The sequence below is a fragment of the Ochotona princeps genome, chromosome 21, assembly GCF_030435755.1.
Source record: "Ochotona princeps isolate mOchPri1 chromosome 21, mOchPri1.hap1, whole genome shotgun sequence".
In the NCBI taxonomy this organism is placed as follows: domain Eukaryota; kingdom Metazoa; phylum Chordata; class Mammalia; order Lagomorpha; family Ochotonidae; genus Ochotona; species Ochotona princeps.
The window spans coordinates 24,467,739-24,494,595 of NC_080852.1; the positions used below are offsets into that span (position 1 = coordinate 24,467,739).

The 26,857-nt window shown below is 47.0% G+C and overlaps 4 protein-coding genes and 3 non-coding genes across 19 annotated transcripts in view; 2 read left to right on the top strand and 5 right to left on the bottom strand.

Moving 5' to 3' along the window:
- Positions 1-2,676: 2,676 nt before the first annotated feature.
- On the bottom strand, positions 2,677-4,315 carry SPCS1 (signal peptidase complex subunit 1). The gene is made up of 4 exons (XM_004581783.3): positions 3,945-4,315; positions 3,581-3,640; positions 3,388-3,474; positions 2,677-3,058 (listed from the first exon to the last, which is right to left on the bottom strand). The coding sequence occupies exons 1-4, from the start codon at positions 4,149-4,151 to the stop codon at positions 2,933-2,935; spliced, it is 480 nt and encodes a 159-aa protein (XP_004581840.1). The 5' UTR covers positions 4,152-4,315; the 3' UTR covers positions 2,677-2,932.
- A 3,084-nt stretch (positions 4,316-7,399) lies between these two features.
- GLT8D1 (glycosyltransferase 8 domain containing 1) lies at positions 7,400-13,676 on the top strand. Of its 3 annotated transcripts, XM_004581538.3 has the most exons (9): positions 7,401-7,518; positions 7,604-7,702; positions 8,884-9,097; positions 11,299-11,416; positions 11,627-11,711; positions 11,818-11,930; positions 12,767-12,933; positions 13,011-13,123; positions 13,251-13,676. In XM_004581538.3, the coding sequence occupies exons 1-9, from the start codon at positions 7,503-7,505 to the stop codon at positions 13,439-13,441; spliced, it is 1,116 nt and encodes a 371-aa protein (XP_004581595.1). In that variant the 5' UTR covers positions 7,401-7,502; the 3' UTR covers positions 13,442-13,676. The 3 variants fall into 3 exon arrangements, with proteins under 3 accessions (XP_058534866.1, XP_004581595.1, XP_058534864.1); XM_058678883.1 differs by lacking the exon at positions 13,251-13,676 and having other exon boundaries at positions 7,400-7,518; positions 13,013-13,097; XM_058678881.1 differs by lacking the exons at positions 7,401-7,518; positions 8,884-9,097 and having other exon boundaries at positions 7,602-7,702.
- Positions 13,677-13,833: 157 nt separating this feature from the next.
- Positions 13,834-19,837, bottom strand: GNL3 (G protein nucleolar 3). 2 transcript variants are annotated; one of them, XM_004581537.3, is made up of 15 exons: positions 19,684-19,837; positions 18,849-18,907; positions 18,339-18,479; positions 18,144-18,254; positions 17,910-17,993; positions 17,249-17,381; positions 16,474-16,586; positions 16,113-16,230; positions 15,716-15,803; positions 15,124-15,298; positions 14,859-15,001; positions 14,645-14,781; positions 14,393-14,565; positions 14,076-14,139; positions 13,834-13,977 (listed from the first exon to the last, which is right to left on the bottom strand). In XM_004581537.3, exons 1-15 carry the CDS (start codon positions 19,694-19,696, stop codon positions 13,895-13,897), a joined length of 1,635 nt encoding a protein of 544 aa, XP_004581594.2. In that variant the 5' UTR covers positions 19,697-19,837; the 3' UTR covers positions 13,834-13,894. The 2 variants fall into 2 exon arrangements, with proteins under 2 accessions (XP_004581594.2, XP_058534635.1); XM_058678652.1 differs by lacking the exon at positions 19,684-19,837 and adding an exon at positions 19,272-19,365.
- Positions 15,366-15,442, bottom strand: LOC118760313 (small nucleolar RNA SNORD69). Its single transcript, XR_004996712.2, has one exon. It is a non-coding gene; the product is annotated as a small nucleolar RNA SNORD69 (small nucleolar RNA).
- LOC118760316 (small nucleolar RNA SNORD19B) lies at positions 16,345-16,426 on the bottom strand. Its single transcript, XR_004996714.1, has one exon. It is a non-coding gene; the product is annotated as a small nucleolar RNA SNORD19B (small nucleolar RNA).
- LOC118760312 (small nucleolar RNA SNORD19) lies at positions 17,132-17,207 on the bottom strand. Its single transcript, XR_004996711.2, has one exon. It is a non-coding gene; the product is annotated as a small nucleolar RNA SNORD19 (small nucleolar RNA).
- Positions 19,838-19,916: 79 nt separating the features above from the next.
- PBRM1 (polybromo 1) overlaps positions 19,917-26,857 on the top strand; it is a 95,684-nt gene continuing 88,743 nt past the window's right edge. For 3 of the 10 annotated variants that reach the window (XM_058678646.1, XM_058678648.1, XM_058678651.1), the window contains exons 1-5: positions 19,917-20,057; positions 22,399-22,538; positions 22,804-22,927; positions 24,476-24,628; positions 25,430-25,527. In XM_058678646.1, the coding sequence (XP_058534629.1) occupies positions 22,880-22,927; positions 24,476-24,628; positions 25,430-25,527 (299 nt within the window). In that variant the 5' untranslated portion in view covers positions 19,917-20,057; positions 22,399-22,538; positions 22,804-22,879. The remainder of the gene's footprint in view (positions 20,058-22,398; positions 22,539-22,803; positions 22,928-24,475; positions 24,629-25,429; positions 25,528-26,857) is intronic. The other 7 variants (XM_058678642.1, XM_058678647.1, XM_058678649.1 and 4 more) reach the window with 5 other exon arrangements.

Below are 26,857 nucleotides of genomic sequence, written 5' to 3' on the forward strand. Positions count from 1 at the left end.
TAAAGTGTGTCCTACCTGCCCTTCTAGTACTAATAGCCCCAGCCCCTGGTTTTTTGCTTTTTTTTTTTAAGATTTTATTATTATTGGAAAGCCGGATATACAGAGAGGAGGAGACACAGAGAGGAAGATCTTCCATCTGATGTTTCACTCCCCAAGTGAGCCGCAACGGGCCGGTGCGCGCCAATCCAGTGCCGGGAACCAGGAACCTCTTCCGGGTCTCCCACGGGTGCAGGGTCCCAAAGCTTTGGGCCGTCCTCGACTGCTTTCCCAGGCCACAAGCAGAGAGCTGGATGGGAAGTGGAGCTGCCGGGATTAGAACCGGCGCCCATATGGGACCCCGGGGCTCCCAAGGCGAGGACTTTAGCCGCTAGGCCACGCCGCCGGGCCCTGCTTTTGTTTTTTAAAGTTTCGTTTTTGTTGGAAAGGCAGATTTACAGAGGAAAGAAAAGAGAAAAAGATCTTCCATCTGCTGGCTCACTCCCCATATGGCTGCAATGGCCAGAACTGAGCTGATCCAAAGCCAGGAGCCAGGAGCCAGGAGCTTCTTCTGGGTCTCCCATGTGGGTGCAGGGTCCCAAGGCTTTGGGCCATCCTTGACTGTGAACTGGATGGAAAGTGAAGCAGCCAGGATATGAACTGGTACCCACAAAGGATGCTGGCACTGGTAAGTGGAGGACTAGCCAATTGAGCTATCATGCTAGGTCCTTTACCTAAGTTTTCTAATGAATTGTTATGAAGTAGTACATGGTATTTTCACACACGCACAAAAAAACCTCCCCATAGTTTCTTAGACTTAATGTGTAAAATAAAAATACTTAAGTTTCCAGCCAAGTCTTTGGTTATTTTGTGGTTCTTCTTCCTTGAATGCTTAATCCTTTTAAAATCTTATTAATTTAAAACTACTTCATATTTTCTTATAAATCCACCTTTGGTCATATTTCACTCTATCTTTGACTGTCTTCCAGTAATTCTGGTGTCTTCAGAAATGCTTCTGACTCTTCACAGGCTCAGGAAGCACCTTGCTTCAGCTGCACTGTGGGTCATTGGTGTGTAGCCTCTCTTCAGGAATTCTCTTCCCCTGTTGCTTATTTACAATTATAATGGCATTGTGAGCATTAAATAAAACTGTGTATAAAAATCGCTTCTCACATTATTCAAATTCCTTTGTAAGATCCAATCAGCAGCATTTTAAGAAAGAAATGCCATTTGCACTCTTCAGTATGGTAGCCACTAGTCAGATGACTAGCCCTTGAATCGTAGTCTGACTGAAGAACTTCCTTGTACACATTGGACTACAGCACCGTGTTGGATGGCTTGATTTTATATTGTTCATTAAGTAAGAGTTGAGCAGCTATAACATGTCAAGGTCTCTGCTAGGCACTTGGTCACCAGCAGGGAGCAAAAACAAGGTTCCTCTTTTCAGGGAACTGAGGCTGTGGCGAGAAGTGACTGAACAGCGTTAGATGTACTAACTGCCGTGATAAATAGAGCAGGTGAAGCAGATGCAGAATGGTGCGGCATGCCGCCTTCTTCTGAAAGGGTCAGAGGGAGCACCACTTCGCAGTCTATCTGGGTAGACACCTGAATGGAGGGAGCAAGTCCTGGGGGTGTGAGGGTGATGTTCCAGACTCAGGGAACAGATGCAAAACCTTTCTGTCTGTTGCTTGTGGATTTGATCTGCCAGGTTCTGAAAGGAAGAGTGCTGAGCAGTAGTAGTTCTAACAGTTTATTTTTCTAAAGATTTTATTTGAAAGGCAAAATGCCTTTTCCTGGGGAATATGAGCAGGAAGCTGGTTTGGAAATGGGAGCAGCCAGGACTCCCAACTGCTGCTCACAAGGGATAGCAGCATCACAGGGTAACAGCCTGCTGTGGCATGCCACCTACACCTCTGCTCAGCTCCTGTGCACCTAAGAGCAGCTGTATAGACAGTTCTCTTGTCCTGGCTGTGCTCTTTGTACCATCTGATGCTTCTGGCCGTCAAATACCTTTTTCGTTCTCATGGCTTAAAGCAGCCTTGCTCCTGGTTTCAGCCTCTGGATGTCGTTTTCAGAACAAGAGGTAAGCCAGTTTGTAACCCTCTGTGGGAGCTTCTAACTTCTAACATTTCTTATTTTCTTTGAAATGCTTGTTCTTACCTTTTCAAAATCCGTATTTCAGCTAAAACATTACAAATCCACAGCAGTAAATTTTTTATAGGTGCTATTAAGAATATTCTAGCAACTTACAGCTATAGAACCATGATTTTTGTTTTTTTTAAGATTTGAAAAGTAGAGTTTGAGGAGCAGAGTCAGATATCAAACATCCAAATCTATCTTCACTCCACAAATGGTCCTAATGTCTGTGGCTGGGGCTTGCTGAAGCCAGGAGCTTCCTGCAGGTCTCCCGCGTGGGGAGTAGGGGACCAGGAAGCTGGGCCATCTTCTAGTTTTCTCAGGAGCATTAGCAGGGAGCTGGGGCTGAAATGGAGCAGTTAGGACTTGAACCAGCACCCATATGGGATGCTGGTGCAGCAGGCAGTGGCGAGGCCTACCATGCTTCTAACTTTGCTTTCACTGAGTCCTGTTTGCAAGCACAGTCAACAGCAGGCCTGCGAGACACAGACCTGCATTACGAGTTTTAATTGGAAACATTCAAGTGACTTAATGAGTTAATAATAAATTATAAAACTGACAAACTGGACTATCATGAGGCATTTATTATTTATGTACACCTGAAACTTTCCATACTTGCATTTTTGATTTTCCATTTCACAGCAAGATTATGAAGAGGGTTTAAAATATTTATAAATGAAACCTCAAGTGGATTAAAATGAAATGTAAACAGAATGAGGTCTGGCCGTGGTGCTGTAAGAGCATAGGTGGTTTTGGTTATGAAAGCAGTGTAGCTCATCTCGGGGAACAGAAGCAGGTGCCGAATCATGAGAAACCCCAGTCAGTTGTTTTTAGCATGCCTCTTAATTTTCCTGTCTCCTGGTTTCTTGTCTTCTGTGCAGGCGTCTTGAACAGGTAACCATTTGAGCGGATGTCGGCGGTAGATTGGCCATGGGGGGAGTGTCAGCTAGGCCAGAAGAGAGAAAACGGATCATGATGCCATCAGAGCTAGCCAGGAAGAGTTTAAAAGACCGGTAGGTATAAACCTGGTTCTGTGCTAAGAAATGCTTTATAGATATGTTCATATAAATGTTTTCCACTCCCGCAAAAGCTCTGTTACTTCCCAGGCAAGACGTGAGCACCCGGAGGAATCCCTGCTAGCCACGGCCCCTTTCTGTGCTTCATGCCATCTGACACTCTTGGTATCTAATTTTCTGAGAAGCTGCCCGTGACTGGCTCCTAGCACTGCTACTTCCAACCAAACCGCCCCAACTCAGAAAGCCACACATTTCTTACCAAACACGAAAAGGCAAATCCAGCCATAACTATGTACACAGTCCACCCGAACTGTTCAGCCACGTACCCGTAGATAAATCCAACTATCTAGAGCCAAAAAAGCACATGAAAACACAGTTAAGGCGGGGGAGACGGGAATGATTTAATAAATGCACACAAACTCAGGGTCAAAAAATACAAAATCAGTACTCACTGCAGAAAAAAGAATAATTCCCTGAAACAGCTGTTCAGCCAGCTTCTGGCCCTTGTAATCCTAGAGGATGGAGGACAGCAAACACGGAGTTGGTCCCTATTTCTGCTCTCACCCCACGGCTTGGATGCAAGGTAGCCCCACTACCAGGGGTTCCCCCAGAAGGCCTGGCCAGGAATCAAATTCTGGGGTTTCCGGAGGTGGGGCGGGGAGGGGCAGAATCGAAGCAGCCTAAGAGGAGTTCGCGCGGGGAAACGGGGAACCCGGGAGGCACAGGTCGGGGAGTACAGGGTGGACGGTAGCCATCGGGGCCAGCAGCCGCGCAGCACCCCCGAGGCGGAGCTCGGACAGGAGGCCACGCTCTCACCATCTGTGTGGGCAACGAGCTCAGTTGTTCCAGCATGGCTACTCCGGAAGGCGAGCAGCAGGGTGCGGGAAGGCAACACTGAAGCACCGGAGAAGGACACCGCAAATACTCCGGGGCGCCTTCCGAGCCTGGCAGTGCGATGGTCGCGGCCCCGGAAGCGGATGTCTCCGCCAGGCCCTGGCTGCCCGTGGCCCCGCCCCGCGCCATCGCTCGGCGACGTGTGCTCTCCAAGTTGGCTGTGCTCCGGCGCAGCGGCCGGCAGGCCTGGGGCGGCGAGCGGGTCAAGGCATCGCGAGCCCGCGGAGGCTTCGCCGTCAGGGCTGCTGGGGGTGCCGAGAGTCCCGGCCTCGGTCACACACACTCAAATCCACCGCACCTCCAGGGGAGCTTAACGGCTGCCGGCGCGAGCCGCGTCTCCATGGCGACGGACCTTCCTCAGCGAGGACCCCGGCGGCGGTGGGGCTGCCCCGTGGCGCCTGCCCCGCCTGACGCATTCGCGCTCGGAAAGGCGGGCGGGCTGAGCCGGACCTTGTGAGACTCTGCGGCAGTGGCGGAGCTCCCGGGAGGGTGTGCTCAGTCCGGAGGGCGGAGGACGCAGGCGGCCTGGCAGCGGGCCCGGCGGCGGGGCCTGCGGCGCGGGCGCTGAGCTGGCGGGGCGGGCCGCAGCGCGGGCAGCCGGGGCGGCGCCTCCTCCTTCTCCTCCTCTTCTACCCGCTGCAGGTAAGACGGGTTGCAACGAGATGCTGACGGGGAACGACGCGTAGCATCCCTAACCCGTGCAGTCTGTGGGCTAAGCCTTAGGCAGCCCTGTGGATACTTAGTATTGGGGATCCATCACTCCCGCCTCCCACGCGGCCACGTCCTTTGGAGGAAAAGGAATCTCCCTGAATCAGAGATCCCGGTCCTCTCACCTAGGGAGAGCATCCTGGGGGGAACTGAGGACACGCCGGCTTCACCAGCAACTGTGGGCCTTCCCGCTAGAGAGCAGGCAAGCGGTCCCTCATATCTCAGGGCTGGTGGACACTTCAGAAGATCTGACCCTCCCCTGCCCACGTTTGAGACAGAAATCGTTCTGGGGGGTCCTGGCCTCTGTGATGTGTATGCAGCAGACCGTGGGATTGTAGGTTCTCTGCGGGCGGGGGTGTGGCTGCCGCTCGCCTTCAGACACCTTGTTTGTGGTGGGAGTCCCGAGAGTGTCGAGGCAGACAGGCAGCCCAGCTCGCAAGCAGAGGACAGGTGGAATCGAGGCCTAGGAGGCCTAGGAGTTGGTAAGGGGGGTAGTTGCTGTTTCAGCCCAGGGACAAGTTTGGAGGGAGGCTCCCGGAAAGCCCAGGAGGCAGCTAGGGTGAGGGCCGTATCCCCAAAGTCATCCTGGCAGAGACTGAAATGCAAAGTGCAGACAAGTGAATGACCTCAGATGGCGCAGTGCCAGCTGGGAGCAGGAACGGGGGTGGGAAGGGAGTTTGTCCTGGGCGCCTAGCACCCTAGGTTCTTCCTCCGGTGTGTGTGGATGGGTGTTGTGTGTGTAAAAACTTGCATTCCCTTGTGTGCACTTCATAGGTCAGCGATGGCTGTAGGATATCATGGCATTTGAAAGATAAAACTCAGGGAGTTAAATTCAGTGGGAGAGAATACCGTTGTAATCCTTGCTCTTCTTGTATGCAACTTTGTAATCCTAGAGAAGCATAGCTACTGTTCCATCCCAGGGACCCCGTGGCAGTTTTGTTTGGAGAGTCCCTGGAAACAGTCAGGGAAGCTGCCATGCCAGGAGTAGAACCAGGGAAGGAAATATGAAACACGGCCTTTTACAGTGGCTGTCATAGGGCCTAACAGCTAAAATTCTGGCCTTGAACATGCCGGGATCCCATATGGGTGCCAGTTCTAACCCCAGCGGCCCCGCTTCCCATCCAGCTCCCCGCTTGTGGCCTGGGAAAGCAGTTGAGACAGCCTAAAGCCTTGCGTTCCTGTACCCACGTGGGAGAACTGGAAGAAGCTCCTGGCTCTTGGCCTTGGATCGGCGCAGCACTGGCCGTTCCGGTCACTTGGGGAGTGAATCATCAGATGGAAATCTTCCTCTCTGTCTCTCCTCCTCTCTGTATATCTGACTTTCCAATAAAAAAAAAAAATCTTAAAGAAAAAACAACAATGGCTGTCACCATGACTTAGGGACAGGTGGTTTCTGCCAATGCAGATTTACTTCAACATATCATATACTGGCTCAGAGTGTCCGTCTAGCTTGTGTAACACAAATGCACGTTCTACTCCAATCACATACCACTTTATTTTATTTATTTTTTATTTATTTGTTTGAAAGGCAGTGTTAAAAAGAAGGAAGGAGGGAGAGAGAGGACCCTCTTCCATGCACTGGTTTACTCCAAATATGGCCACAACAGCCAGGTCTGGGCTGTGCCAGAGCCAGGAGTCAGGAACTTCCTCCAGGTCTGCCATGCAGGTGTAGGAGGCCCAACTACTTGGGCCATCCTTCACTGATTTCCCAGGCCATAAGCAGGAAGCTGGATTAGAAGCAGAGCAGCTGGGCCCGGTGCCATGGCCTAGCGGCTGAAGTCCTCACCTTGAACACACCAGGATCCCATGTGGGTGCCAGCTCTCATCCCGGCAGCTCTACTTTCCATCCAGCTCCCTGCTTGTGGCCTGGAAAAGTAGTTGAGGACGGCCCAAAGCATTGGGACCCTGCACTCACGTGGGAGACCTGGAAGAAGCTCCTGGCTTCCTGGCTTCGGATTGACACAGCTCCAGCTGTTGCGGTCACTTGGGGGGGGTGGATCATCGGATGGAAGATCTTCCTCTCTGTCTCTCTCTCCTCCTCTCTGTATATCTGACTTTGTGATTGAAAAAAAAAAAATAGAGCAGCTGGCACTAGAACCAGTGCTCCACATTCTTGTTTCCAGTGAACTATTTGTTTTGAAAAGTGAAGGTGTCAGTGTGGTAGGAAAAGGGCAGTTAACCAGGAGAGATGAAGCCTTGGGATGGAGTGCTTCTTTTTTTCTGTTAGCTGATTTTTAACTTTGAGAATAGCATTTTTGTTATTAAGATTTGATTTTGTTTGTGTTAACTGTTTTGTTGTTTTGTCAGGTGAGTTTGCAAGTGTTCTTTATTCTGAGGACACTCAGGTTAGAGGGAATGAAGCCCAGGCCTCAGATGGCTTTGTCACGGTCCCTGTGTAATCGAGGAAGCTGAAGTAGGAATTCATTGGGAAGCATTTCTGTAATGGTTTTGGTACTTTTGGTACTTTTTTAGGACTTTTGGTACTTTTTCCTTCTGCCTTTCATCTGGTGGCATACAACATAAAGTTCAAGGCTGTGTATTTCTTTCGAGTTATTTGGAAGTATTTCAATATGATTATAAAATTTTCTAGTCCAAAATTAGGGCCTTGAGAACTGCTGACACAAGCCGAGTTTCTCGTGCAGTATCCACTGTTTCTCTGGTGTCTCCCTGCTTGCGCCTTTTGATGACTGTTCTCATACACTCACTCACTTTGGGGGCTTGTTTTGTTTTGTAGGGATAATAACTAATGTTTACACAAGACAGAGGAAAAAGATGCCAGTCCGCAAAGGTATGCCATTTCTATAAGTCCTGCTGTTTGGTACTGGTCAGAGGCAAAGAGATGTAATGTAGATTTTTTTCCCCATCTGTTTCAGTAAACATAATCATCTTGGTCCTGGCTGTTATCCTCTTCTTGCTGGTTTTGCACCATAACTTCCTCAGCCTGAACAATTTGCTAAGGAATGAGGTGACAGGTAGGGGAGCCCCTGCTGATCCCTTGGTATGTGGTGAAGACCTGGAGTTCCCACGTCCTGATTGAAAGGAGTGTGTTGAAGGAAAAGAAAGCTCGCTGCTTAGCTTTTGGGGGGCTGTGCTGCCTGGGAGGAGGCAGGGCGGGTGCTCACCATGCTCCCGCGGATCTCCCACCTTTCTTCTCCCCAGCATGCAGTTGCTAAGGGTTTGTTCTCCTTTCAGCACCTTCTGTGGGCCACCATCTGCTTGCATTTTGGCAGGGCAGGGCTCCCGATGGTTGAGACCAGTGTGCGTCCTGGTATCTGCTGTCTCTCCAGTCTGCTGATTTTCCTTTATCTGTTAAATTTCCTGTAACTGTGCAACCCTATCAGTGGGACTGTAGTGGCACACCAACATCATAAAAGCTTGTCAACTGTTTAAAAATTTTCTGCATTACATAATTACATGGTACATTTTCTTTTAAATTAGTTGTTTGAAGTATGCTATCTGTCATTGAGGGATGTTTGAGGTGTCAGGGGTGGGCTCTGTGGTACGCTGGATTAAGCTGTAATACCTGTATTTTGTATCAGATGAGTGTGTCTGTTCCAGCCCTGACTGCTTTGCTTTCTGTCTGGCTCCCTGCTAATGTCCAGAGAATGCAGTGAAAGATGGCCCAAGTGCTTGGGCCCCTGTACCCACATGGGAGACCCAGATTGAATTCCCGGCTCCTGGCTTCAACCATGCCAGCTCTAGCTGCTGTAGGCCATTTGTGGAATGAACCTGTAGATGGAAGGTTAGTCTCTCTGCCTTTTAAGTATTTTTCTCTAAGACTTACTTATTTGAGAGGCAGAGTGACAGAAAGAGGTCAATCTTTCACACACTGGTTAACCCTGGATGGCTACAATAGCTAGGCCTGGGCCAGACTGCAGCCAGGCCTCAGGAGCTCCATCCTCCCACCCGGGGTTTAGAGACCCAGGTGTTTAGTATTCAGCTCTTTTTGCTGTCTTTTCAAGCAAATTAGCAGAAAGTTGGATCAGAAGTGGAGCAGCTGGGTCTCACAATGGGACTGATATATAGGGTGCCAGCATTGGCAGCCGCAGCTTAGCCTGTGGTATCAGCCCTCCAATAATTAATAACATATATATATATGATAACTCATGAGATTGTGTTTGTTTACAGTGTCTTCTGTGTGTGTTCTTTTCAGATTCAGGAATTCTGGGGCTTAAGCCTATAGACTTTGCTCCAAATGCTCCCTGGAGTGAGGGAGATGAGAGACAAGAGGAGATTCCTGTGGTCATTGCAGCATCTGAAGACAGGCTGGGAGGGGCCATCGCAGCCATAAACAGCATTCAGCACAACACCCGCTCCAATGTGATTTTCTACATTGTTACGCTCAATAACACAGCTGACCACCTGCGGTGAGCTCTGTTTGCCCACATCCTGCCTCGGGTGGATGGTCTAGAGCAGGCCAGCTACTGATCCAGGAACTATTTTTTCTTTTGCTAAAGCTTTCTTTATTTTTATTGGAAAGGGCAGATCATATTTACAGGAAGAAGAGACAGAAAGTTCTTGCATCCATTGGTTCACGCCCCAAATGGCTGCCTCAGACAGAGATGAGCCGATCCAGAGCTAGGAGCCAGGAGCCTCTTCAGGGTCCCCAACATGAATGCAGGGTCCCAAGGCCTTGAACCATTATGGGCTCCCTGCTTATGGCTTTCCCAGGCCATAAGCAGGGAGCCCAGTGGGAAGTGGAGCAGCCGGGACACAAACTGGCACCCATATGGGATCTCAGCGCTTGCAAAGAGAGGAGTTAACTCTTGGGCCATTGCTCCAGGCTTTTTTTTTTTTCCCAGTTATTTTTGAGAGGCAATTTTATGGAGAGCCAGTGAGATCTTTCATCTACTGGTTCACTCCACAAATGGTCACAGTGGCTGGAGCTGAGCCCATCCAAAGTTAGCAGCCAGGAGCAGCTTCTGGGTCTCTTATGGGGTGCAGGGGCCCAAGGACTGAGCCGTCTTCCACTGCTTTCCCAGAGCATCAACAGAGAACTGGATGGGAAGTAGAGTAGCTGGGACATGATCCCAGTGCAAATATGGGATGTCGGCATTGCAGGTGGAGGCTTAACCTACCACACGGTGACACTAGCCTCAGGAACTGTTTTTATACATACATATGTGTATGTGTTTATCTCTGCATAAGTATGCATGTACACACACACATAGTTCATGGAGAGGAGTGTGTTGACCTGGCAGTTAAGACTTTGATCCAGATGCGCACATCCTGCATTGGAGTCCAGCTTCCTGCTGGTGCAGACCTGGGTAGGCAGCTGCGATGGGAGTACTTAGTCCTGCAGCCCCTGTGGAGACCTGGACTGACCTCCCACCTGCCCGAGCCACTGCAGACAAATGAACTAGTGGATGGAGGCTTATTTTCTGCCTCTCAAAACAAACAAAAACAACCAAAGTCAAAACAAAAAATGCACTAAAAACAAACAAAAACAGTTCATGGAAGATGGTACATTATCTTTTAATTCCACTTCACCATAGGACTTTCTGAAGTACTTATGCACCTGTGTATTTTAGACAATTGAGATGATACCACCAATAAGCTGCTACAGTTTCCAGGGTGGTTATATCATAAACACGTCCCTCCTTCATAATAGTGGAAATGCTGAAGGGAGCTTATTTCAGGAGGTAGATCAGCTGTCACTGTGCACCATATTTCATCTGATGCTCAGTTGGTTGGTCAGAACACTTTCTTACTGAAGCAAGCAGGATGTTAATTTATAAGTCACAAATTTCCTGTCTCATGGACATGCTCCGACAAGTCTGGCTGGAGCAGGAAGGGTGTTGGAAACAGCAGCAAGGCCATGTGTAGATGGAACATGCTGGAGCCAGCTGCCACATCTCCTAGGGCAAAATATACCTCACAGAGCAGTCACCCTGTGAATGACCCTTATGAAACTGTAATTAACACATCTGATGGATTCTTTGTTTTGAAAATGAATTAAGACTTAGCACATATTATTTGAAAAACAGCTTGTCTGACAGACTTACAGTTGTAAAAGCTTTAAAACATTCTGTCCTTAGGACTTTCTCCATGGTTCTTATTTATAGATGTCAGTATGATTTTCCCACAATGCAAAAATTCAGGACTTAGCCAAAATAGGAACACTGCATTGATTATATATCAGGTGTCTACAAAATGCTCATCTGAAGCAGGTTTAGAAGAAATGTGCCGTACGTCTGTGCAAATACTGGTTTTTGTTAATATCAGTGCCTCAGACTGGGTGAGTTAGAATAATCGGTAGGTAACACATTAGCTTTTCCTGCTATGTTTTGACTGATTTTCTTCATCCATGTGTATTTGGGGAGTGAATTGAATGGCCCATGTGATGGTGAGATGTTCCCAGTTCCATAGCAAGTTTTCATGTTAGAAGAGCATTGCCATAGCATCTTGTTGAGGAAGGGTCCATGAGTGAGCAGAACTTGGAGGCACCTGCTTGATCCACAGCGCTTGTTACGTTGCTTTATGCCTGTGTTAGGAAGGGACAAAGATAAGGCTGTGGCTTGGAAGCATGATTATGCGGAACTGAGGTCTGGCATTTTATCTTCATCAGGTCCTGGCTCAACAGTGGTTCCTTGAAAAACATCAGGTACAAAATTGTGAATTTTGACACTTCACTCTTGGATGGGAAAGTGAAGGCGGATCCTAACCAGGGGGAATCCATGAAACCTGTGAGTTCCAGACATCCTTGTTTGTACTTGGAGTGTTGGGGAATGAATGGAATTCCTAGATAACCGGGCACAATGCAGTTTCCTGGGGACCAAGCCTAGACTGAGTCTTTTGGCTATCTTCAAGGGTACTGAGAACATTCTAGCAGTTTCTGTGTAGATAAGAACACAGCTACTGCAATTTCCTATGCCGGTGCTTCTTTCCTTTTCCAGTTAACTTTTGCAAGGTTCTACTTGCCAATGCTGGTTCCCAGTGCAAAGAAGGCCATTTATATGGATGATGATGTGATCGTGCAAGGTACCAAATAATGTACTATTACCATGCATGTTGCTTGCTGCCCAGGTCGGTTGCCTGAATTAATCTCCTAATGGAAATGTTAATCTTCAGTGCTTGTTTATCTCAGGTGATATTCTTGCCCTGTACAACACACCACTGAAGCCAGGGCATGCAGCTGCATTCTCAGAAGACTGTGATTCAGTCTCTACTAAAGTTGTCATCCGTGGAGCAGGGAACCAGGTAGGTCACTTAGGAGACGCCCTGCACGCTGCAAGGGTTCGATGGGAGGTGGCAAACTCACAATTCACAGATACTTTGCTGCTTATATTCTGTTTCATCCCAAAACTCAAGCCTACTTTTCTGTAGGTATTTAGAACTTGCCAACCTAATTCTCAAACTAACATCTGGTCCCTTATTTAAAAATCCAGGTTTTCTATCTTAACTTGGAAGCCATAGTTTAACAATCCAACTTCATTTTAAAAAAATTTTAACTGGGGCCTGGTGTGATAGCCTAGTGGCTGAAGTCCTCACCTTGCATGTGCCAGGATCCCATATAGGCACCTTTTTATGTCCCTGCAGCCCCGCTTCCCATCCAGCTCTCTGCTTGAGGCCTGGGAAAGCAGTCATGGATGGCCCAAGCCTCAGCTCAGCTCTGGCCATTGCGGTCACTTGGAGAGTGAACCAGTGGATGGAAGATCTTCCTCTCTCCTCCGCTGTGCCTTCCCAAAAAAAATGATAAAAATCTTAAATTTTAAGTGATTTTCCTGAAAGGCAGAGAGTTTTCTGTTGGTTTGCTTCTCAAATGCTCCAATGGCTGGAGTTGGGTCAGGGCAAACCTGGAAGCCAGGAACTCCTTCTGTGTCTTTCACATGGGTGGCAGGGCCCCAGCTGGATTTAACACTGGCTACCTTGCAGGCAGGGTGTGCATTTACAGAAAGCTGAAACCAAAAAATGGAAATGTACATCCCAGCCAACACCTTAACTACCAGCCCAGATGTCCACTCTGGCTTTCTTCACTAGCTGCAAAACTATTCCATTTCAAGCAGTAAACATACACATCCCTTTTGTGTTTTCAGTACAACTACATTGGCTATCTCGATTATAAAAAGGAAAGAATTCGTAAACTGTCCATGAAAGCCAGCACCTGCTCATTCAATCCTGGAGTTTTTGTTGCAAATATGACTGAATGGAAACGTCAAAACATAACGAGCCAGTTGGAAAAGTGGATGAGACTCAACGCAGAGTAAGTAGATTCCTGACCTGAGACTCCTGTGTCCACTGTGTAGTACTCGTGACTGATTTGTTGTTTGTCCCTCCAAGAGAGGGGCTGTACAGCAGAACGCTGGCTGGCAGCATTACCACACCCCCTCTGCTCATCGTGTTTTACCAGCAGCACTCCACCATTGACCCCATGTGGAACGTCCGCCACCTAGGTAAGCATGGCTAACCGAGAATTGGTGTCTAAAGAACTATCCTTAGGGATGGGATAGACTCATTTGTGGTGCGACACCATCTTGTGTGACTGTTGACAGTCATTTGGTTCTTTTTCTTAATGATAAGGTTCCAGTGCTGGAAAACGATATTCACCCCAGTTTGTAAAGGCTGCCAAGTTACTCCACTGGAATGGACACTTTAAGCCATGGGGAAGAACTGCTTCATACACTGACATCTGGGAAAAATGGTATGTTCCTGACCCAACAGGCAAGTTCAACCTAATCCGAAGACATACAGAGATCTCAAACATAAAGTAGAGAATTTAAAACTGTAAGCATTTCTCAGGAAACCCTAGAAGACTGTTTTGTGTGGGAAGTTAACAGTTGCTAGGCTTCTGTATATCTGTGTAGCAACTGTTCAGACAGTGCAGTTGGGGACGGCAACAAGTCTGGCAGTCAGCTTCCAGACGGACTTTGGATACGCTCCTCCTGCCTTACCACTGCTGAGTGACCAGCATTGCGACTGAGGCAGCTGACAGCTTCTTCTTAACTGCTGCTTGGTTCTCATGTGTAAATAAAACTTATTTTTCAGTTTAAATGTGACTTTTTTGTTTCCAGATAAACCTACCAGATCACATATCACATGAGTAGAGTATTATAAACAGTTTATTGCACACATCGTGATAGATATTCACAAGATTTACAATGTTTAGTTATAACATAACCAGCACATGATATACGCAGAATCCCTCACCAAATGACAGGATCCTATTACACATAATCTGTACTGAAGTCATACGTATCATCATCTTCAGTTGCTTTATCCAAAACAACAGATCCTGTAGATTCTTTATCTGTTGGAAGGAAAAGAAAATGAAGTTTTACGCTATAATTAGTAATAGCAACCCCACAGCATGGTGACCCGTTGGCAACCCTTCTGCCCCATACCCACCTGCTGTGGACTCCTCGGGCAGGACTTCCTTCTCTTCCACAGGGGGTCTGTCTGAGAGCTCTTCCTGTAGGTCAGGAACAGTGGCACCCAATCAGTGGCCCTTCCATCTCAATGATCCAGTTAATGTGTATGTTAACTCTTGGGAGGCTTAACTAGTGCCTTGGTCAAGGTCAAGATTACTGAATCAAATACCTAAGTTGTATGGGACTTCTTCTAGTCAATTACAAAATAATTTCTACCTGCAGCCAGCCACTCCTCATAGATTATAATGCTGGAAGACTCACTTCAGCTTTAAATAACTCAGAGAACACACTTACATTTTCTCTACCATCAGTGCTTTCTTGGTCACTGTCCATGCTTTCCTCTTCCACCCTCTCCTTCCTCTCATGTTTTGCAGCCTCTTCAGATACTTCGTTTTCCTCTAGTACTCCATTTGTCATGCCCGTAGACTGGAAGAGGACGCTGCTGGCCAAACGGGGGCCCCTGATAGCTAGGACAGGAACCAAGCCAATGTAAACACTGTTAAAACAAATCAACCTGTCAAGTGATGACAGCAGTGAAACACCCACCTTGTATACTGCGTGCATTGTGCTTTTCCAGTTCTTCCAGATTCATGTCTGTCTTCATGTCTGTCACAGTGCTCTCATTAAAATAGGGAGGAGTCATCCAGGATGTAGGGGTTTGGCAGTAGTAACCAAAGGAGGCCCTGGTATTAAAAGTACAGTGTGTCAAAAATCAGTTATTGTGTGTGATTACCAAAATACCAGTGCAGCGAAGCCTCACCCTGTCCACTCGGCCCACAGCAGCCTGGCAGCACCTTCAACATTTGGACTCCCACCCTTCTGGTGCAGACCTCTTCGTTGAGCAAGTGCAGTCAGAAATTCCAGAGAAGTCTTGTAGTCTGGGACAGTGTATCTCAACACTACCTTAAAAAAAGCAAAACAGGAACTTTTATTTGGTTTTTAAAAATTCTGACAATTTTACAGTTTAAAACACATTTGATGAGTGACTGAGTAGTGCCAGAGTGCTCAGGGAAGGACTCCTGTACCTGCCGCGGGTCAGTCTGGGCCAGGATGGCAGCAGCAGCCTCCATGTGCTTCACAGTTTCAATACTTGCTGGAGTTCGCAGAGCCAGGGCAGCGGGGGAGTTGAGGGGTGACACGATGAGGCTTGGGCTATCAATGACTGTCATGTGTTTGTCTAAGGGGACAGCCTGCATGATCCTGAAATAAGAGAGGAACTGTGGCAGTGCAGGGGACAGGGATGGCTTCTCGGGAGGGTACAAGACAGAACATGAAGCTCAGGGTTGGATTGAACAAGCTCAGCACAGTCAGTCAGATCCAGTGTATCATCATTTACTTCATGTTTATGTAAGATCCAGTGTACCCAGCCTTTCTTAGGTGAAACAGTATATTAGTCCTCTTTCTACCCGACCAATTTCTGCTCAATTCCCAATGCCAGGTTCTGAGGCAGTGTCCCTCCTTCCAGATTCAACTTAGACAGCTGTCCCATTCTGATCAGTTTCTTCCCTAAATACTGGCCTCATTCTCTTTTTACTGACAGTTTTAAGTAGGAGATCAAGATAACCAAATTAAAACAATATTTAATCTATAAAATACGAAACAGCTCAATTTATTTACCTTGTAAGCCCCATGGATACGCCAACATTACATACTTGTTCTTGTTTTAGGCTATTAACGATGCTACTTTTCCCCACATTTGGGAAACCTACAATAAATGGGAAACCACAGGTGTAACATTCAGTATGTGCTGCCTTGTTGTATGTCCAGTGTCTGCAGCAAGATCAGAGTTGGATCTGAGCGTCTTCACATCAACACTAAGATCAATTGTCGCTTCTTCATTTCTTGCACAAGTAACGAAAGGGAAGGAAAAAACTGAACTCGGGATCTTTTAGAACCCTTCAGAGATCAGTCTGACAAAGGACAAAATCTGTCAGCAAGTACTTATATATTTTTTCCCTTTAAATTGTTTTTGGTGAGGTGGGAGTAGAGGCAGAGGTTTGAAACCGAAACTTACCAACTACTCCAACCTGAATAGCTTTGCCTTGAGTCTTCTGAAAATCTTCAAGAAGTTTCCAAAGGCCATCTCTCCCAATACAGACTGTACTTCTGAATGCAGCAGCTTTCTTCTTTGCCTTCACATGTTAAAATTAAAACTAGTTCAACTATTCTGATGACATAACAGATAAAATCCCAAGCAATCTTACTCCCCAGGTCTTTTAAAGATCAGCTTCTATTGCCTTTCAGGTCTTTGGGTGAAATCAGAGTTGGATCTTGTATCTTTTCATTTTTTGAAATCAAGACTCTATACTCATCATATTTCAACCATCAAAAATCTGCAAGAACCACCCTTCCCACCAAAGGTAAACTGTATGCACCTTGGGCATCTTCCCCTTGTCCTTCAGATTGGTTGAGGCTCTGAACACGACTGTTGGCAGTTCTTGATTCAAGTAATTGAGCCAGCTCTCCAAATTCTCCTTTGGAACCAGATCTGATGGGAAATGGGGATAAGGCACAAGCTTTAACCTGGTCAGTTTACCAAAATGAGTTAGCAAAACTACCAAGATGAGTTAGCAAAACTGCCTTAAGCTTAGATCTCATGAGTTATCTTTTCCTAGTTCCTATGTAGGGATTTTAACAGGCAGAGCTCAGGATTCACAATTCTATATTCCAGTTCTCACACTGCTCATTCTTTTAGGACCGAGTAAAAGGTCTGGAATCACCCTACAAACCCAAGAGCTGTGCTTTCAGAACTTACCCCCAGCTGGCACCATTTGTTGACCTTGACATCCCACTTTGGGTTTCAAAATTCTACTCTGCTCACATCCAGGAATCTAATTCTGTACTCCATTTAAGCATTTCATCACATACGTCCTAAATTATCTGTCTAAAACTAACACTTGGCATTGCAGGTGGAGAGAATCTGCCACCAACATTGCTTCCTGCATGAAAAGTTATACCACACAACAGGCAGGGTATAGGAGCACTGCACTTCCCAACACACTGTCTGTCTGCCAGTCAGAGGGCACATGCACTAGTTTTGCTGAGGTCAGAGTTGGATCTTACCAGTCTTCAATGAGAATCAGACTGTTCGATATTTTCCTCATACCTCATTAGTGCGTGAGGGAGACAAAGGACACCCCCTTTGCTCACCTGATTTATTCAATACAAGAATCAGCCTTTTCTGGTGACTGCGGACAATGGCCTCTTCGACCTGAGGACATCTGCAGCCCAGAGGATCTCTGGCGTCTAGCACCTCTAGCACAACATCTGAGGCTGCAAGGACCTGTCAAGGAAGAAGCCATCAGAACAGTGTTCCTGACTCTCAGAACTTGGGCCAGCCACTTGGCAATATGGTGAGCTCAGAGTTGGATCTCATGTCTTCACTTTGGCATGAAGAATACTGACATGCTCATCATTTCTCACCCAGGAAATAACATAAATGGGCTCGACCAGCCATGTGGCTTTCAGAAATAGAAATATCTTCTGCTGTCTAATGTTTTAAGCTCCCAAAGTGCATCAGGTTGTCTGATCAATGCTTTTGACCTCAGCAGAAGCTACTGGGAGGGCAGGTCAGGTTCTAACCATGGAGGGGAGTGACCGTGAGGAAATGGGCACAGGGATGGAGCGCGGGGGAGAAAACACACCAATAAGACACCCCTCTTCCCGATCCCCATCACTCAGGTTCTAATAGATCACCTTTGAGACCTGTATTCCTACACTGCTTACCAAAATACAAGTTTCTTCAAACTTCAAAACTCCCAAGTCAACACACATCACCATCATTTTTAGGCACTAACCTAGACTAAGATACCTTTTTAAGCTCCTGGCAGTGTACTTTCTTCGGATTCTGTTTGCCTGATTTGGCTTTGTTCTTAGATTTGCACTGCGCAGGTGCCTGGAAAACAAAGATGGAGGGGAGGGGCGACACCCAAGAATCAGAAAAGTAGCAGTTGTGATCTGCACCTCTGTCCTTCCCCAGAGGTACACAGCCCCTGCCCACGTGTGATTACCTTCACATCCGAGCTTACCTGTCCTTCACACTCACCTTCCCAGCTTCTCCGTCCGCTGGCTGAGCACTGGCATCACTTTCAAGCTTTCTTCTCTTCTCATGCTCCTTCTGCCTGTCAAGTTTCTGCTGCTGTTTCAGTTCTTCCAGCTGGGCCCAAGACACAAAAGACACGGGTGAGCCAGTGACAGCTGGGCCACCCCCTTATGGCAAGCCTGGGCTCCCGGCGCGTACCCGCTGTTTCCTTAGTTCAGCTTCCCGGAGAAGAGCCTCCTTAAAGGGAGCACTGTTTGGAACTCCAGGGTCTTTTCTCTTCGGCTTCTTGTGACCTTGTTTTTTCGCCTCTTTTCTCAATTTGCGATGATGTTCTCGAATCTATGACAAAACATTCTATTAGCTTACAGAAAGATACCTTCCTAAACATAATCCAAGTGAGAAATCAAGATGGGTTCAATCTAATCTATCCTGTACAATGTCCAAGAGGCATGGCTCTTTAGTTGGAATCCTACAGTAACAAAGGGTGATCTGTGCAGAAATCACTAGCATGTTAGTTTCCAGACTGTCACCAGACATTGCACCTTCACAAAGCTGCACTCTTGATGCTCACGAACTCACACCTGTGGCCAGCCTATCGGAGCCCACTTCCCAAAAGCTGAGCCATTACTCTAGACTTTTCCATGAAGAGGGCAGGCAGAAATTAGGTTAGCTATGTCTTTAGTACGGCTCTTCCAAGCGCAACATTACCTTTTTCTGGATTTTATACCGCTTATGACAGGTCATGCGTTTACTCGCCTTCTTTAACTCTACAAAGAAACACATCACAAACGGAATGCTTCAGTTTTCGGTGTGGTCCCACTTTTATTTGTATTAAGTCATGATCTGTGAAAACTAACAATCATATGGGGGTGGGGGGGTGCTATGGGTAGTAGGCTAGTAATTCTCCATCTGGGGAGATGCTGGTTTGTGTCCTGGCTGCTCCACTTCTAACCCAGCTACCTGCTCATGTGCCTGGAAAGGCAGCGGAGGATGGCCCAAGTGCTTGGGCCCCTGCACCCACGTGGGAGGCCCAGCTCTGGCTGTTGCCGCCATCTGGGCAGTAATCTGCGAGTGGAAGATCTCTCCCTCTGTAACTCTTTCAAGTTAAAAGAAATAAATCCTAAAGCATACGTGCTGGTCTCAAATCCCAGAGATTTTGTGATTCAATAGATCAGAACGGAGCCCGAAATCCCCGCACCAATCGTCTCCGTTATTAGATTAGAGATCAATCGCAGGAGCGCGAGAGACCCAGAAGGACAGCCACTTGGTGCTTAGAAAATGGCTCCCCGCCTGGTGAGGCCAACTGCACGTGGCCAAAGAAGGGAAAACCGCGGCCCTGACACCTGGGCTCGCTCGCTCTCCACCCTCCGGCACAACCTCCCTCCCGCAGTGCGGCCCGCGTCCAACCCAGTCGGCACAGGGCGGGCCAGGGCAGGGTGCCGGGCCCAGAGGCAGGGCCCCCACGCTCGCAGGTACACCGGGTGGCATCAGAGACCACCCAGAAGAAAGGGCTCCTCCATGCCCGGCCCCCGATCCCACTCACTGGGTCTCTTCATGTTGGCTGCAGAACCCGGCGGGGACACAGAAGGAAGGAGCAACGACCTCCTCGGCCGAGCGCCACGTGCGGAGTGACGCCCGCGAACGGGCGTCTGGCAGTGACGTTACTGCCGCAAAGCGCGCCGCCTCGCTTCCGCGTGAGCGCGCACGCAGTGTCGCGCGCGGCCGGGCTCGCTTGGCGGCAGCCGGGCTGGTTTTACGGCGGCGGCCTTGGGAGGGGTGAGGGCGGTGAGGGCGGCGGGTGCCGGAGCGACGGCAGAGGCCGCGGCCGGACGAGCAATAGCAGCAGCCGTGGCGGCCGCGGGGCGGGGCGTGGCGGTCGGCGACCGCGGCCGGGGCTGCAGGCGGCGGAGCGGCTGGGTAAGAAGACCGGGCCCGGGGCGGGCGGGGCGGCGGCCCCTCAGCCGGCCGCCGGGCCTTTGTGTGGGCCCCGGGCGGGCGGGCGGGCGGGCGGCGGCGGAGGCTCCGCCCCGGGCCGAGCGGACACGGCGGCCGCGGGCCTCGGGACGGGCCCCGCAGCCTCGCCGCACCTGCCGGCCGGGACAAAGGCGCGGCGCGGCCCCGAAACTCCGCGCGCTGCTTTCCCGCTCGTCGCCCCGCAGCTTCCAAGCTGTCAACGTTTGCCTTAGTGCCCCCTCCCAGTGACAGGTCGGGAAGGTCCTTCCTGCTGCTCCGTCGCTTCGGGGCCTGTTGGGGTTTTTGCTCGACGCAAAAAACCAAAAAACCAGAAAACCAAAAAAACAACTCTTGCTCATGATCTATGTTGTCTTATTTTTCTGTACGACTGTTCAGACCGAGTATTTTTGTGTGTGTGTGTGAATGCGCCTTGTAAATTTGAAGGCTAAAATCCCGAAGGTTTCGGCTTCTCATTTGCTGCAATACAAAGAATCGGGATTTTTTTTTTAAGCTTTACTTTTGGTTTTAAAAATTATTCCCCCCTCATCGAACTTTTTAGTTTCTGAAAGTGAAATATAGTAGTGTTACTAGAAGGTACAACTTTTGATGTGAAGAGAAAGAGTGGTGGCACAGAGAAGGAAGAAATGTTGGCAAACAAGTGACAAATAATGTAGAGCGGCAAGTGTTGGAGTAAAACGTTTTGGTTTCCCACACCCCGGAACGCTTCAAAATGATTTTACGTTTTAAAGTTTTTTGTCCAAGTAGTGCGCTCTTTCCGAAATCCGACTTGGCAACGAACTGTACTGAATACCTAAGTGAAAGAATCCTATGATCTTTGCCTTTGTTACTTGTTAATGAATTGCCCACCTGGAGTTTTAAGATCCTGTATGGAAGGTTGGAAAGTATCGTTTGAAGAAGTGTTTCAGATTAAAACTGTAACAAATGCTTGGGTGTGGGGAAATGGAGGGACTGTGACTGTGGGAGTGTGCAGAGCACCTCCAATATAAAAATTCTACCCAAATCCCCTGGATATATAAATTGTGTCCGGTCTGCTCTCAAAGCATTAAACATCGTGAGGATGAATGCTAACTTGGAAATACCTTCCCTAAATTGAAACGGGAGCCATGAAATGACTCTAAATAAATTCTAAAGAAAGTTAGCTGATAATGTTAACATGATCGTATATGTATGTGTGTGTCTGTGTGTATATTAAATAGACCATGGATTAATGCAAAGCACTCTGAATGTGAAGTTTAAGCATAATTTTATTCTGGAAGATAGGATTGTAGGTTCTATTTTTTTTTTTTAATTTTGATTGGGAAATTCTGGTTTTGTTTTTGTTTTTCCCAAAAACATGTGTATTAGAGAACTAAATGCCATAAAAAATATAGGAAAAAGTTTATAGATGGTGAAAATAAAACATTTGGCTGTAGGGAGTAAATATTCTCCCAGTTGTGTACTGTAAGGTGTTTGGTTCTGCCTGCCCTAAGTTACCCTGGGTAGTCAGACTTGAGGACTTGTGACTGTGAGCCAGTCCCCTTTAAACCCTGGAGTTGAACTCCGGAATCCCTTCTGCCTAGAATGAAATTGCTGAAGGTTGGTTTCAGGTCTTTCAACTTAACAAATGAACTGCTTGATTTTTAACTTACAGATCCTGTTTTAAGTGCACTGTCAATACATTTCTTAAAATTGTATTGTGCACCCATCCTGTAGGAAGTGTTGCTCTATAGAGAGGGCCAGCCTGCTCCTGTACCCAGGAAGCCTGTGGTTTGGTGTGCCTGGCCACCTCTCCCTGCCCCAGCAGGCCAGGGGCTGGGTACCGGCGCTGGCGGGAAGGGCCCTGCCCAGGCCCCAGCGTGCTGACTAGTTAGAAGTGGGAGACCTGGCCGCCTCAGCTGGTCCTCAGTGTGGCTCCCGTGGTTCCTTGCACTGGTCAACATTGTCTTGCCAAACTGCCGAATTACATTTTAAAATATGTCCTTTGGATAGGAAAATATTTGAAAATTATCCTTTCTCTTATCAAAATAAGTAAATGATTCATCATTTCCCCACACTGCCACAGGTAATTTATGTAAATTTTGTCATTTGATTTTTTTAGTTTGTTTACGAAAGTAACTTTGAACTTCCAAGGTGGTTAGGTGAATGCTTTTTTTATTCTTTCTTTTTTTTAAAACTTTGCTATAAACTCCTATGCTTTGTCTTTCCTGGGCAGCTAGGGCTTGTGGGAAGAGATGTCTGTCTTGAGTTTTGGGGGGAGGAGTTTGCCGGACTTGTCGCTCACCGAGCCATTCTTGGTTTGTTCCAGCTTGCCAACGCTTGGCGTCACATGTGAGCCTCGCACATGTGCTCACCCTCCATTCCAGCTCTGTGGCTGAACTCTGCTCTTATTGACTAGGGGGCAGTTGGGCAGGCATGCTTCATTCCTGGAATTGACAGTCATTCCATGTGAGTAAAGGGGACCCTCAGCAAGCCTTCTTTATGTATGCAAAAGCGTTTAGTGTTAAAATGGAGGCCATGTCGCAGTGCTGTGAGCGAGCCCTCGCAGCAGTGTGGTTCTGATAGGTGCCCCAGGAGCGAGACGTCTGTGCTCCAGTTCTCTTATCTTCCTTGAGCAGTTCTGTTTGAATGTGCTGTCTGTCTGTGCTCATTTTGACTCCTGACCTTTCTTCTCTCTTCCCACTTTCTCTCTTGCCTTGTTCTTCTCTTTCAGTTTTGAACACTAACACTGAATCAGCACTTCTAAAGCCCTGCCTTCTCCCACTGGCTGCCCTTGGCCTTCAGACACAATGCGGAGACTGGCTTTTCGGGGAGCTGGTTGTGCTCTGGTAAAGCTGGTAAATTACTGACCGTCTGCACCCTTTTCTGTCATTTCTTGTCTTTTCCCTTCCACCTTCCTTACATTTTGTAATCGTTTCCATCAAGATACCCTGCTCATCAGATCCACGGGTGTCCTAGTCACAGATTGTTTACAAAGGGATTGGTCCTTAAAAAAACCCAGTTGGTCATTTAAAAGGCCCAAAAAATTGAGGCCATTTTGTCAGCCCTTTATAAAATAAGCAAAAATCAGTGCAACTTGACTGTCCTTAAGCTTTTGGAAGTTTTTAGCCGCTTAATTTAGTCAGCTTCCAACTGTTACACCATGTAAGCAGTCAACCTTGAAGGGAGGAACGTGGTTTTGGTAGGTTCTGCTTTAAACACCATGTGGGTTTTAGTTTGGAGGAAGAAATATGAAACTACCATTTCTTAGTTTCTTACCAGAGCTCTCTGATATGGTCCCCGGGGCTCCCCGACTTGGCTCCTCGCTGCTGGCGGCCAGTGCTCTCCTGTTCCTTTTCATTCAGCTGCTGGTGTCTTAATTTCCTCAATTTGAATGTTGATGAGTGAAACTGGTATCTTTTTTTTTTCTCTTAGCTTTAGAAAAAGACCTTCAAGTTAACAATATGCTGCTTGACACTGTTGTAAAAATTATATATGCATTACAGTTTTCTGAGATATATACCCCCTATTTTTTCTCTCTGTAGCAAATTGTTCCTTTGGTTGCATGGGTTTTTTTTATTATTGTTATTATAGACAAATACACTTATTTGTAAAGTTGTGTTAAGATTGATTACTTAACAGCCCACTCAGCAAATATTTATGTGTTTCTGAACTTTAAGCAGAATCTAAATGCTCATTATGAGGTGTTCTTCCCAATTACTTCCTGAGATTGTAAGGTGATTTCAGCCTTGCCAGGATGGCATACCTCAGGCAACCGAGAGGGGCGCCAGTCTGGAGTAGCAGACCACTGCAAGCACAGAGCTGCCGTTTCTGCCCAGATGGGGCAGGTTAGGATCTGTGGTTACCAGGGGGTACAGCTTGTGGATTCTGCCTCAATGAATAGAAAACATTTGTTCTCCAGATTTGAATGTTAAAACACTACAGAGTTAGTTTTCCTTTATCCCCTCCCCCCCTTTTTTTTGCACTGTTCATTTGCCTTAGGCATGGCTTTCTACCCTTTTCCTTATCCTGGCCCACGGGAAAGTGGAGGAGGCAGTGGACTGCCGAAGGCCTGCCTGGCTCCTGGGAGCTGAGGGTTTAGTACTTTTAGCCACTGTCCATGTGGGTTGGGGAACTCCAGTCCTTTAGAGTTATTCAAAATTGTTAACAAGTAGTATACTCCTGCTGAATTTGTCCTATCACCACTGAAAGTGTAGCATTCTGTTAAGTGAGAAGGTAATACAGTGGTCCATAGCTTAAAATAAAAATACCAGAGTAGTCATACTCTCTTGCGAGGGTTAAAATATCCCCGAGTGAGCCAGACATTTGGTGGCAGGTGACCAACTGAGGGGTTGGTGGCAGAGTCTAAATTTAAACATAAGAACATGGCTAATTACTTTTTGTAGAAGAAGTTGGATTCCATGGGTTCCAAAAGAAGAAGAGCTACCTCCCCTTCCAGCAGTGTCAGTGGGGACTTTGATGACGGGCACCACTCTGTGTCCACACCAGGCCCGAGTCGGAAGAGGAGAAGACTCTCCAACCTTCCAACTGTAGATCCTGTGAGTAGACTGGCTCCCGTGGTTTCCATCTGCCCATCCCAAGGTTCCCCTACCCTTTTATGGTGAAGTGTTTGAGATGCACAGCTTCTCTGCTTTTTCCTTTGAACCTTTAACTTAATAAGTCTTGTGTTTTTGAATTCCACTGGTTCATTTCTCAGATGGCTGCAAAAGACAGGTCTGGGCGAGGCTGATGCCAAGAGCCAGGAACTGCTTGTGGGTCACCCCTATACATGACAGGAGTCCAAGTACTTGAGCCATCTTTCACTGCCTTCCAGGTTCATTAGCAGGAAAGAGTAGCCAGGACTAGAACTGAGACTTCAGAAGTGCTGGCACTGCAAACAGTGGCTTAACCCATTGTGCTACAAATGCCTGCCCTGTGGCTTGATATTTTAACATTTTTTTTTTTAATCACAAAGTCAGGTATGCAGAGAGGAGAGACGGAGAAGGAGATCTTCCTTCCATTGATTTGCTCCCCAAGCAGTGCAACGACTGGAGCTGTGCCAATCCGAAGCCAGGAACACGGAGCCTCTTCGGTTCTCCCTTAAAATAAAAATAGCAGATAGCATAAATCTGATGAAAGATAGTAGGAACTCAGATTTCTTTATAGGAGAGATACTGCTAGTGTGCTTCAGACTTAGTTTCCATGAGATAATTTGGGGATTGTTTCTTTTTTTATTGTCTTTTTCTGTTTGCCTTTTATTGGTATATTTTTATTGAAGAATGCTTGATAATCGTTATTGCTATGCTAGCTATCTATTGCTCTTTCTGAAGTTTCTCCTATTTCTCCTGTGCCACATGTAGATTGCTGTGTGCCATGAGCTCTACAACACTATCCGAGACTATAAGGATGAGCAGGGCAGACTCCTTTGTGAGCTCTTCATTAGGGCTCCCAAGCGAAGGTGAGTTGGAGGCACATGAGTACAGGGGGAGGGTTTTGGTCCAGGGCCCATGTGTTTCTTAATTAATTTTTCCTTTGGAAGAAATGAATGATGAAAGAGTCCAATTTTAGTCTTAGTTGTCAAAACACGCTGACACTTTAATTAAGAATTTTTAAAAGTATGGAATGCAATCTTAGTAAAATTTATCTTAACCAATTTTAAGTATACAATTAAATAAACATTTTATCAATATTGCTTTATAGCAGCTTCCTTAACTTATAAAACTGAAACTGAATAACTCCTTTCACCCTCCTTCTAGCTCTTGTTAACCTCCATTCTATTTTAAGTGAAATTGTATAGCGTTTGTCTGTTCATGTCTTGCTTACTTAATCCCTGAAAATTACTCATCCATGTTGAGGCATGTGATGGGATTTTCTGCCTTCCCAAGGCTGGATTGTAGGCTGTTGTATGTGTATGTCACATTGTGTTTATCCATTTATCTGCTGGTGGAGAGATGAGTTGTTTGAGTTGTTTCCACTTGGCTCTCGTGAATAATGCTTCAGTGGTCACTGGTATGCAAACAGAACTTCAGGATCCTGTTTTCAGTTTCTTTGGCTATTTCTTTCTGCCAAAGTGAGATTGCTGGATCCTGTGATGAGGCTGCTGGTTTTTTGAAGAATGGCCGTACTGTGTTGACAAGTGGCTTGTATCATCAGACATTTATACCAGTAATGCACAAAGGTTCCAGTTTCTTCACATCCTGACCAACACTGGTTCTGTTGTTTGTTTAGTCACTGCCCTAATGAGTAGGCCTGAGAGTTGAGCAGTAGTGCTGTATCAGAGTTTGTCTCATTTTAAAAAGAAAACCAATTATTTTTTATTTGAAAGGCAGATTTTAAAATATATGTGTATATGTTTATTTTACTTGAAAGAGTTGCAGAGAGAGAGAAACAGAAAGAAAGTGTGATCTTCATCCCCTGGTTTACTCTCCAAATTGCTGCAGCGCCCAGAGCTGGGCTGGTCTGAAGCTAGAAGCTAGTAGCTTCTTCCAGATCTCCCACATGAGTGGGGGCCCAAGGCATTGGGCTGTCCCTTTACTGCTTTCCCAGGCTGTTAACAGGGAGCTGGATTAGAAATGGAGCAACTGGGACATGAAACAGTGCACAAATGAGAACCTAGAACCACAAATGGAGTCTTAACATGCTATACCATGACAACAGCCCCTCAAAAGTTCATTTCTTGAAACTGGCATTTGACATTGTGGTTAAAATTCAAATTAGGTCCTCGTGCCCTATGTTGGAGTTCCAGTCCCAGGCATTCCACTTCTGACCCAGGCCACATTCCTGCTAAT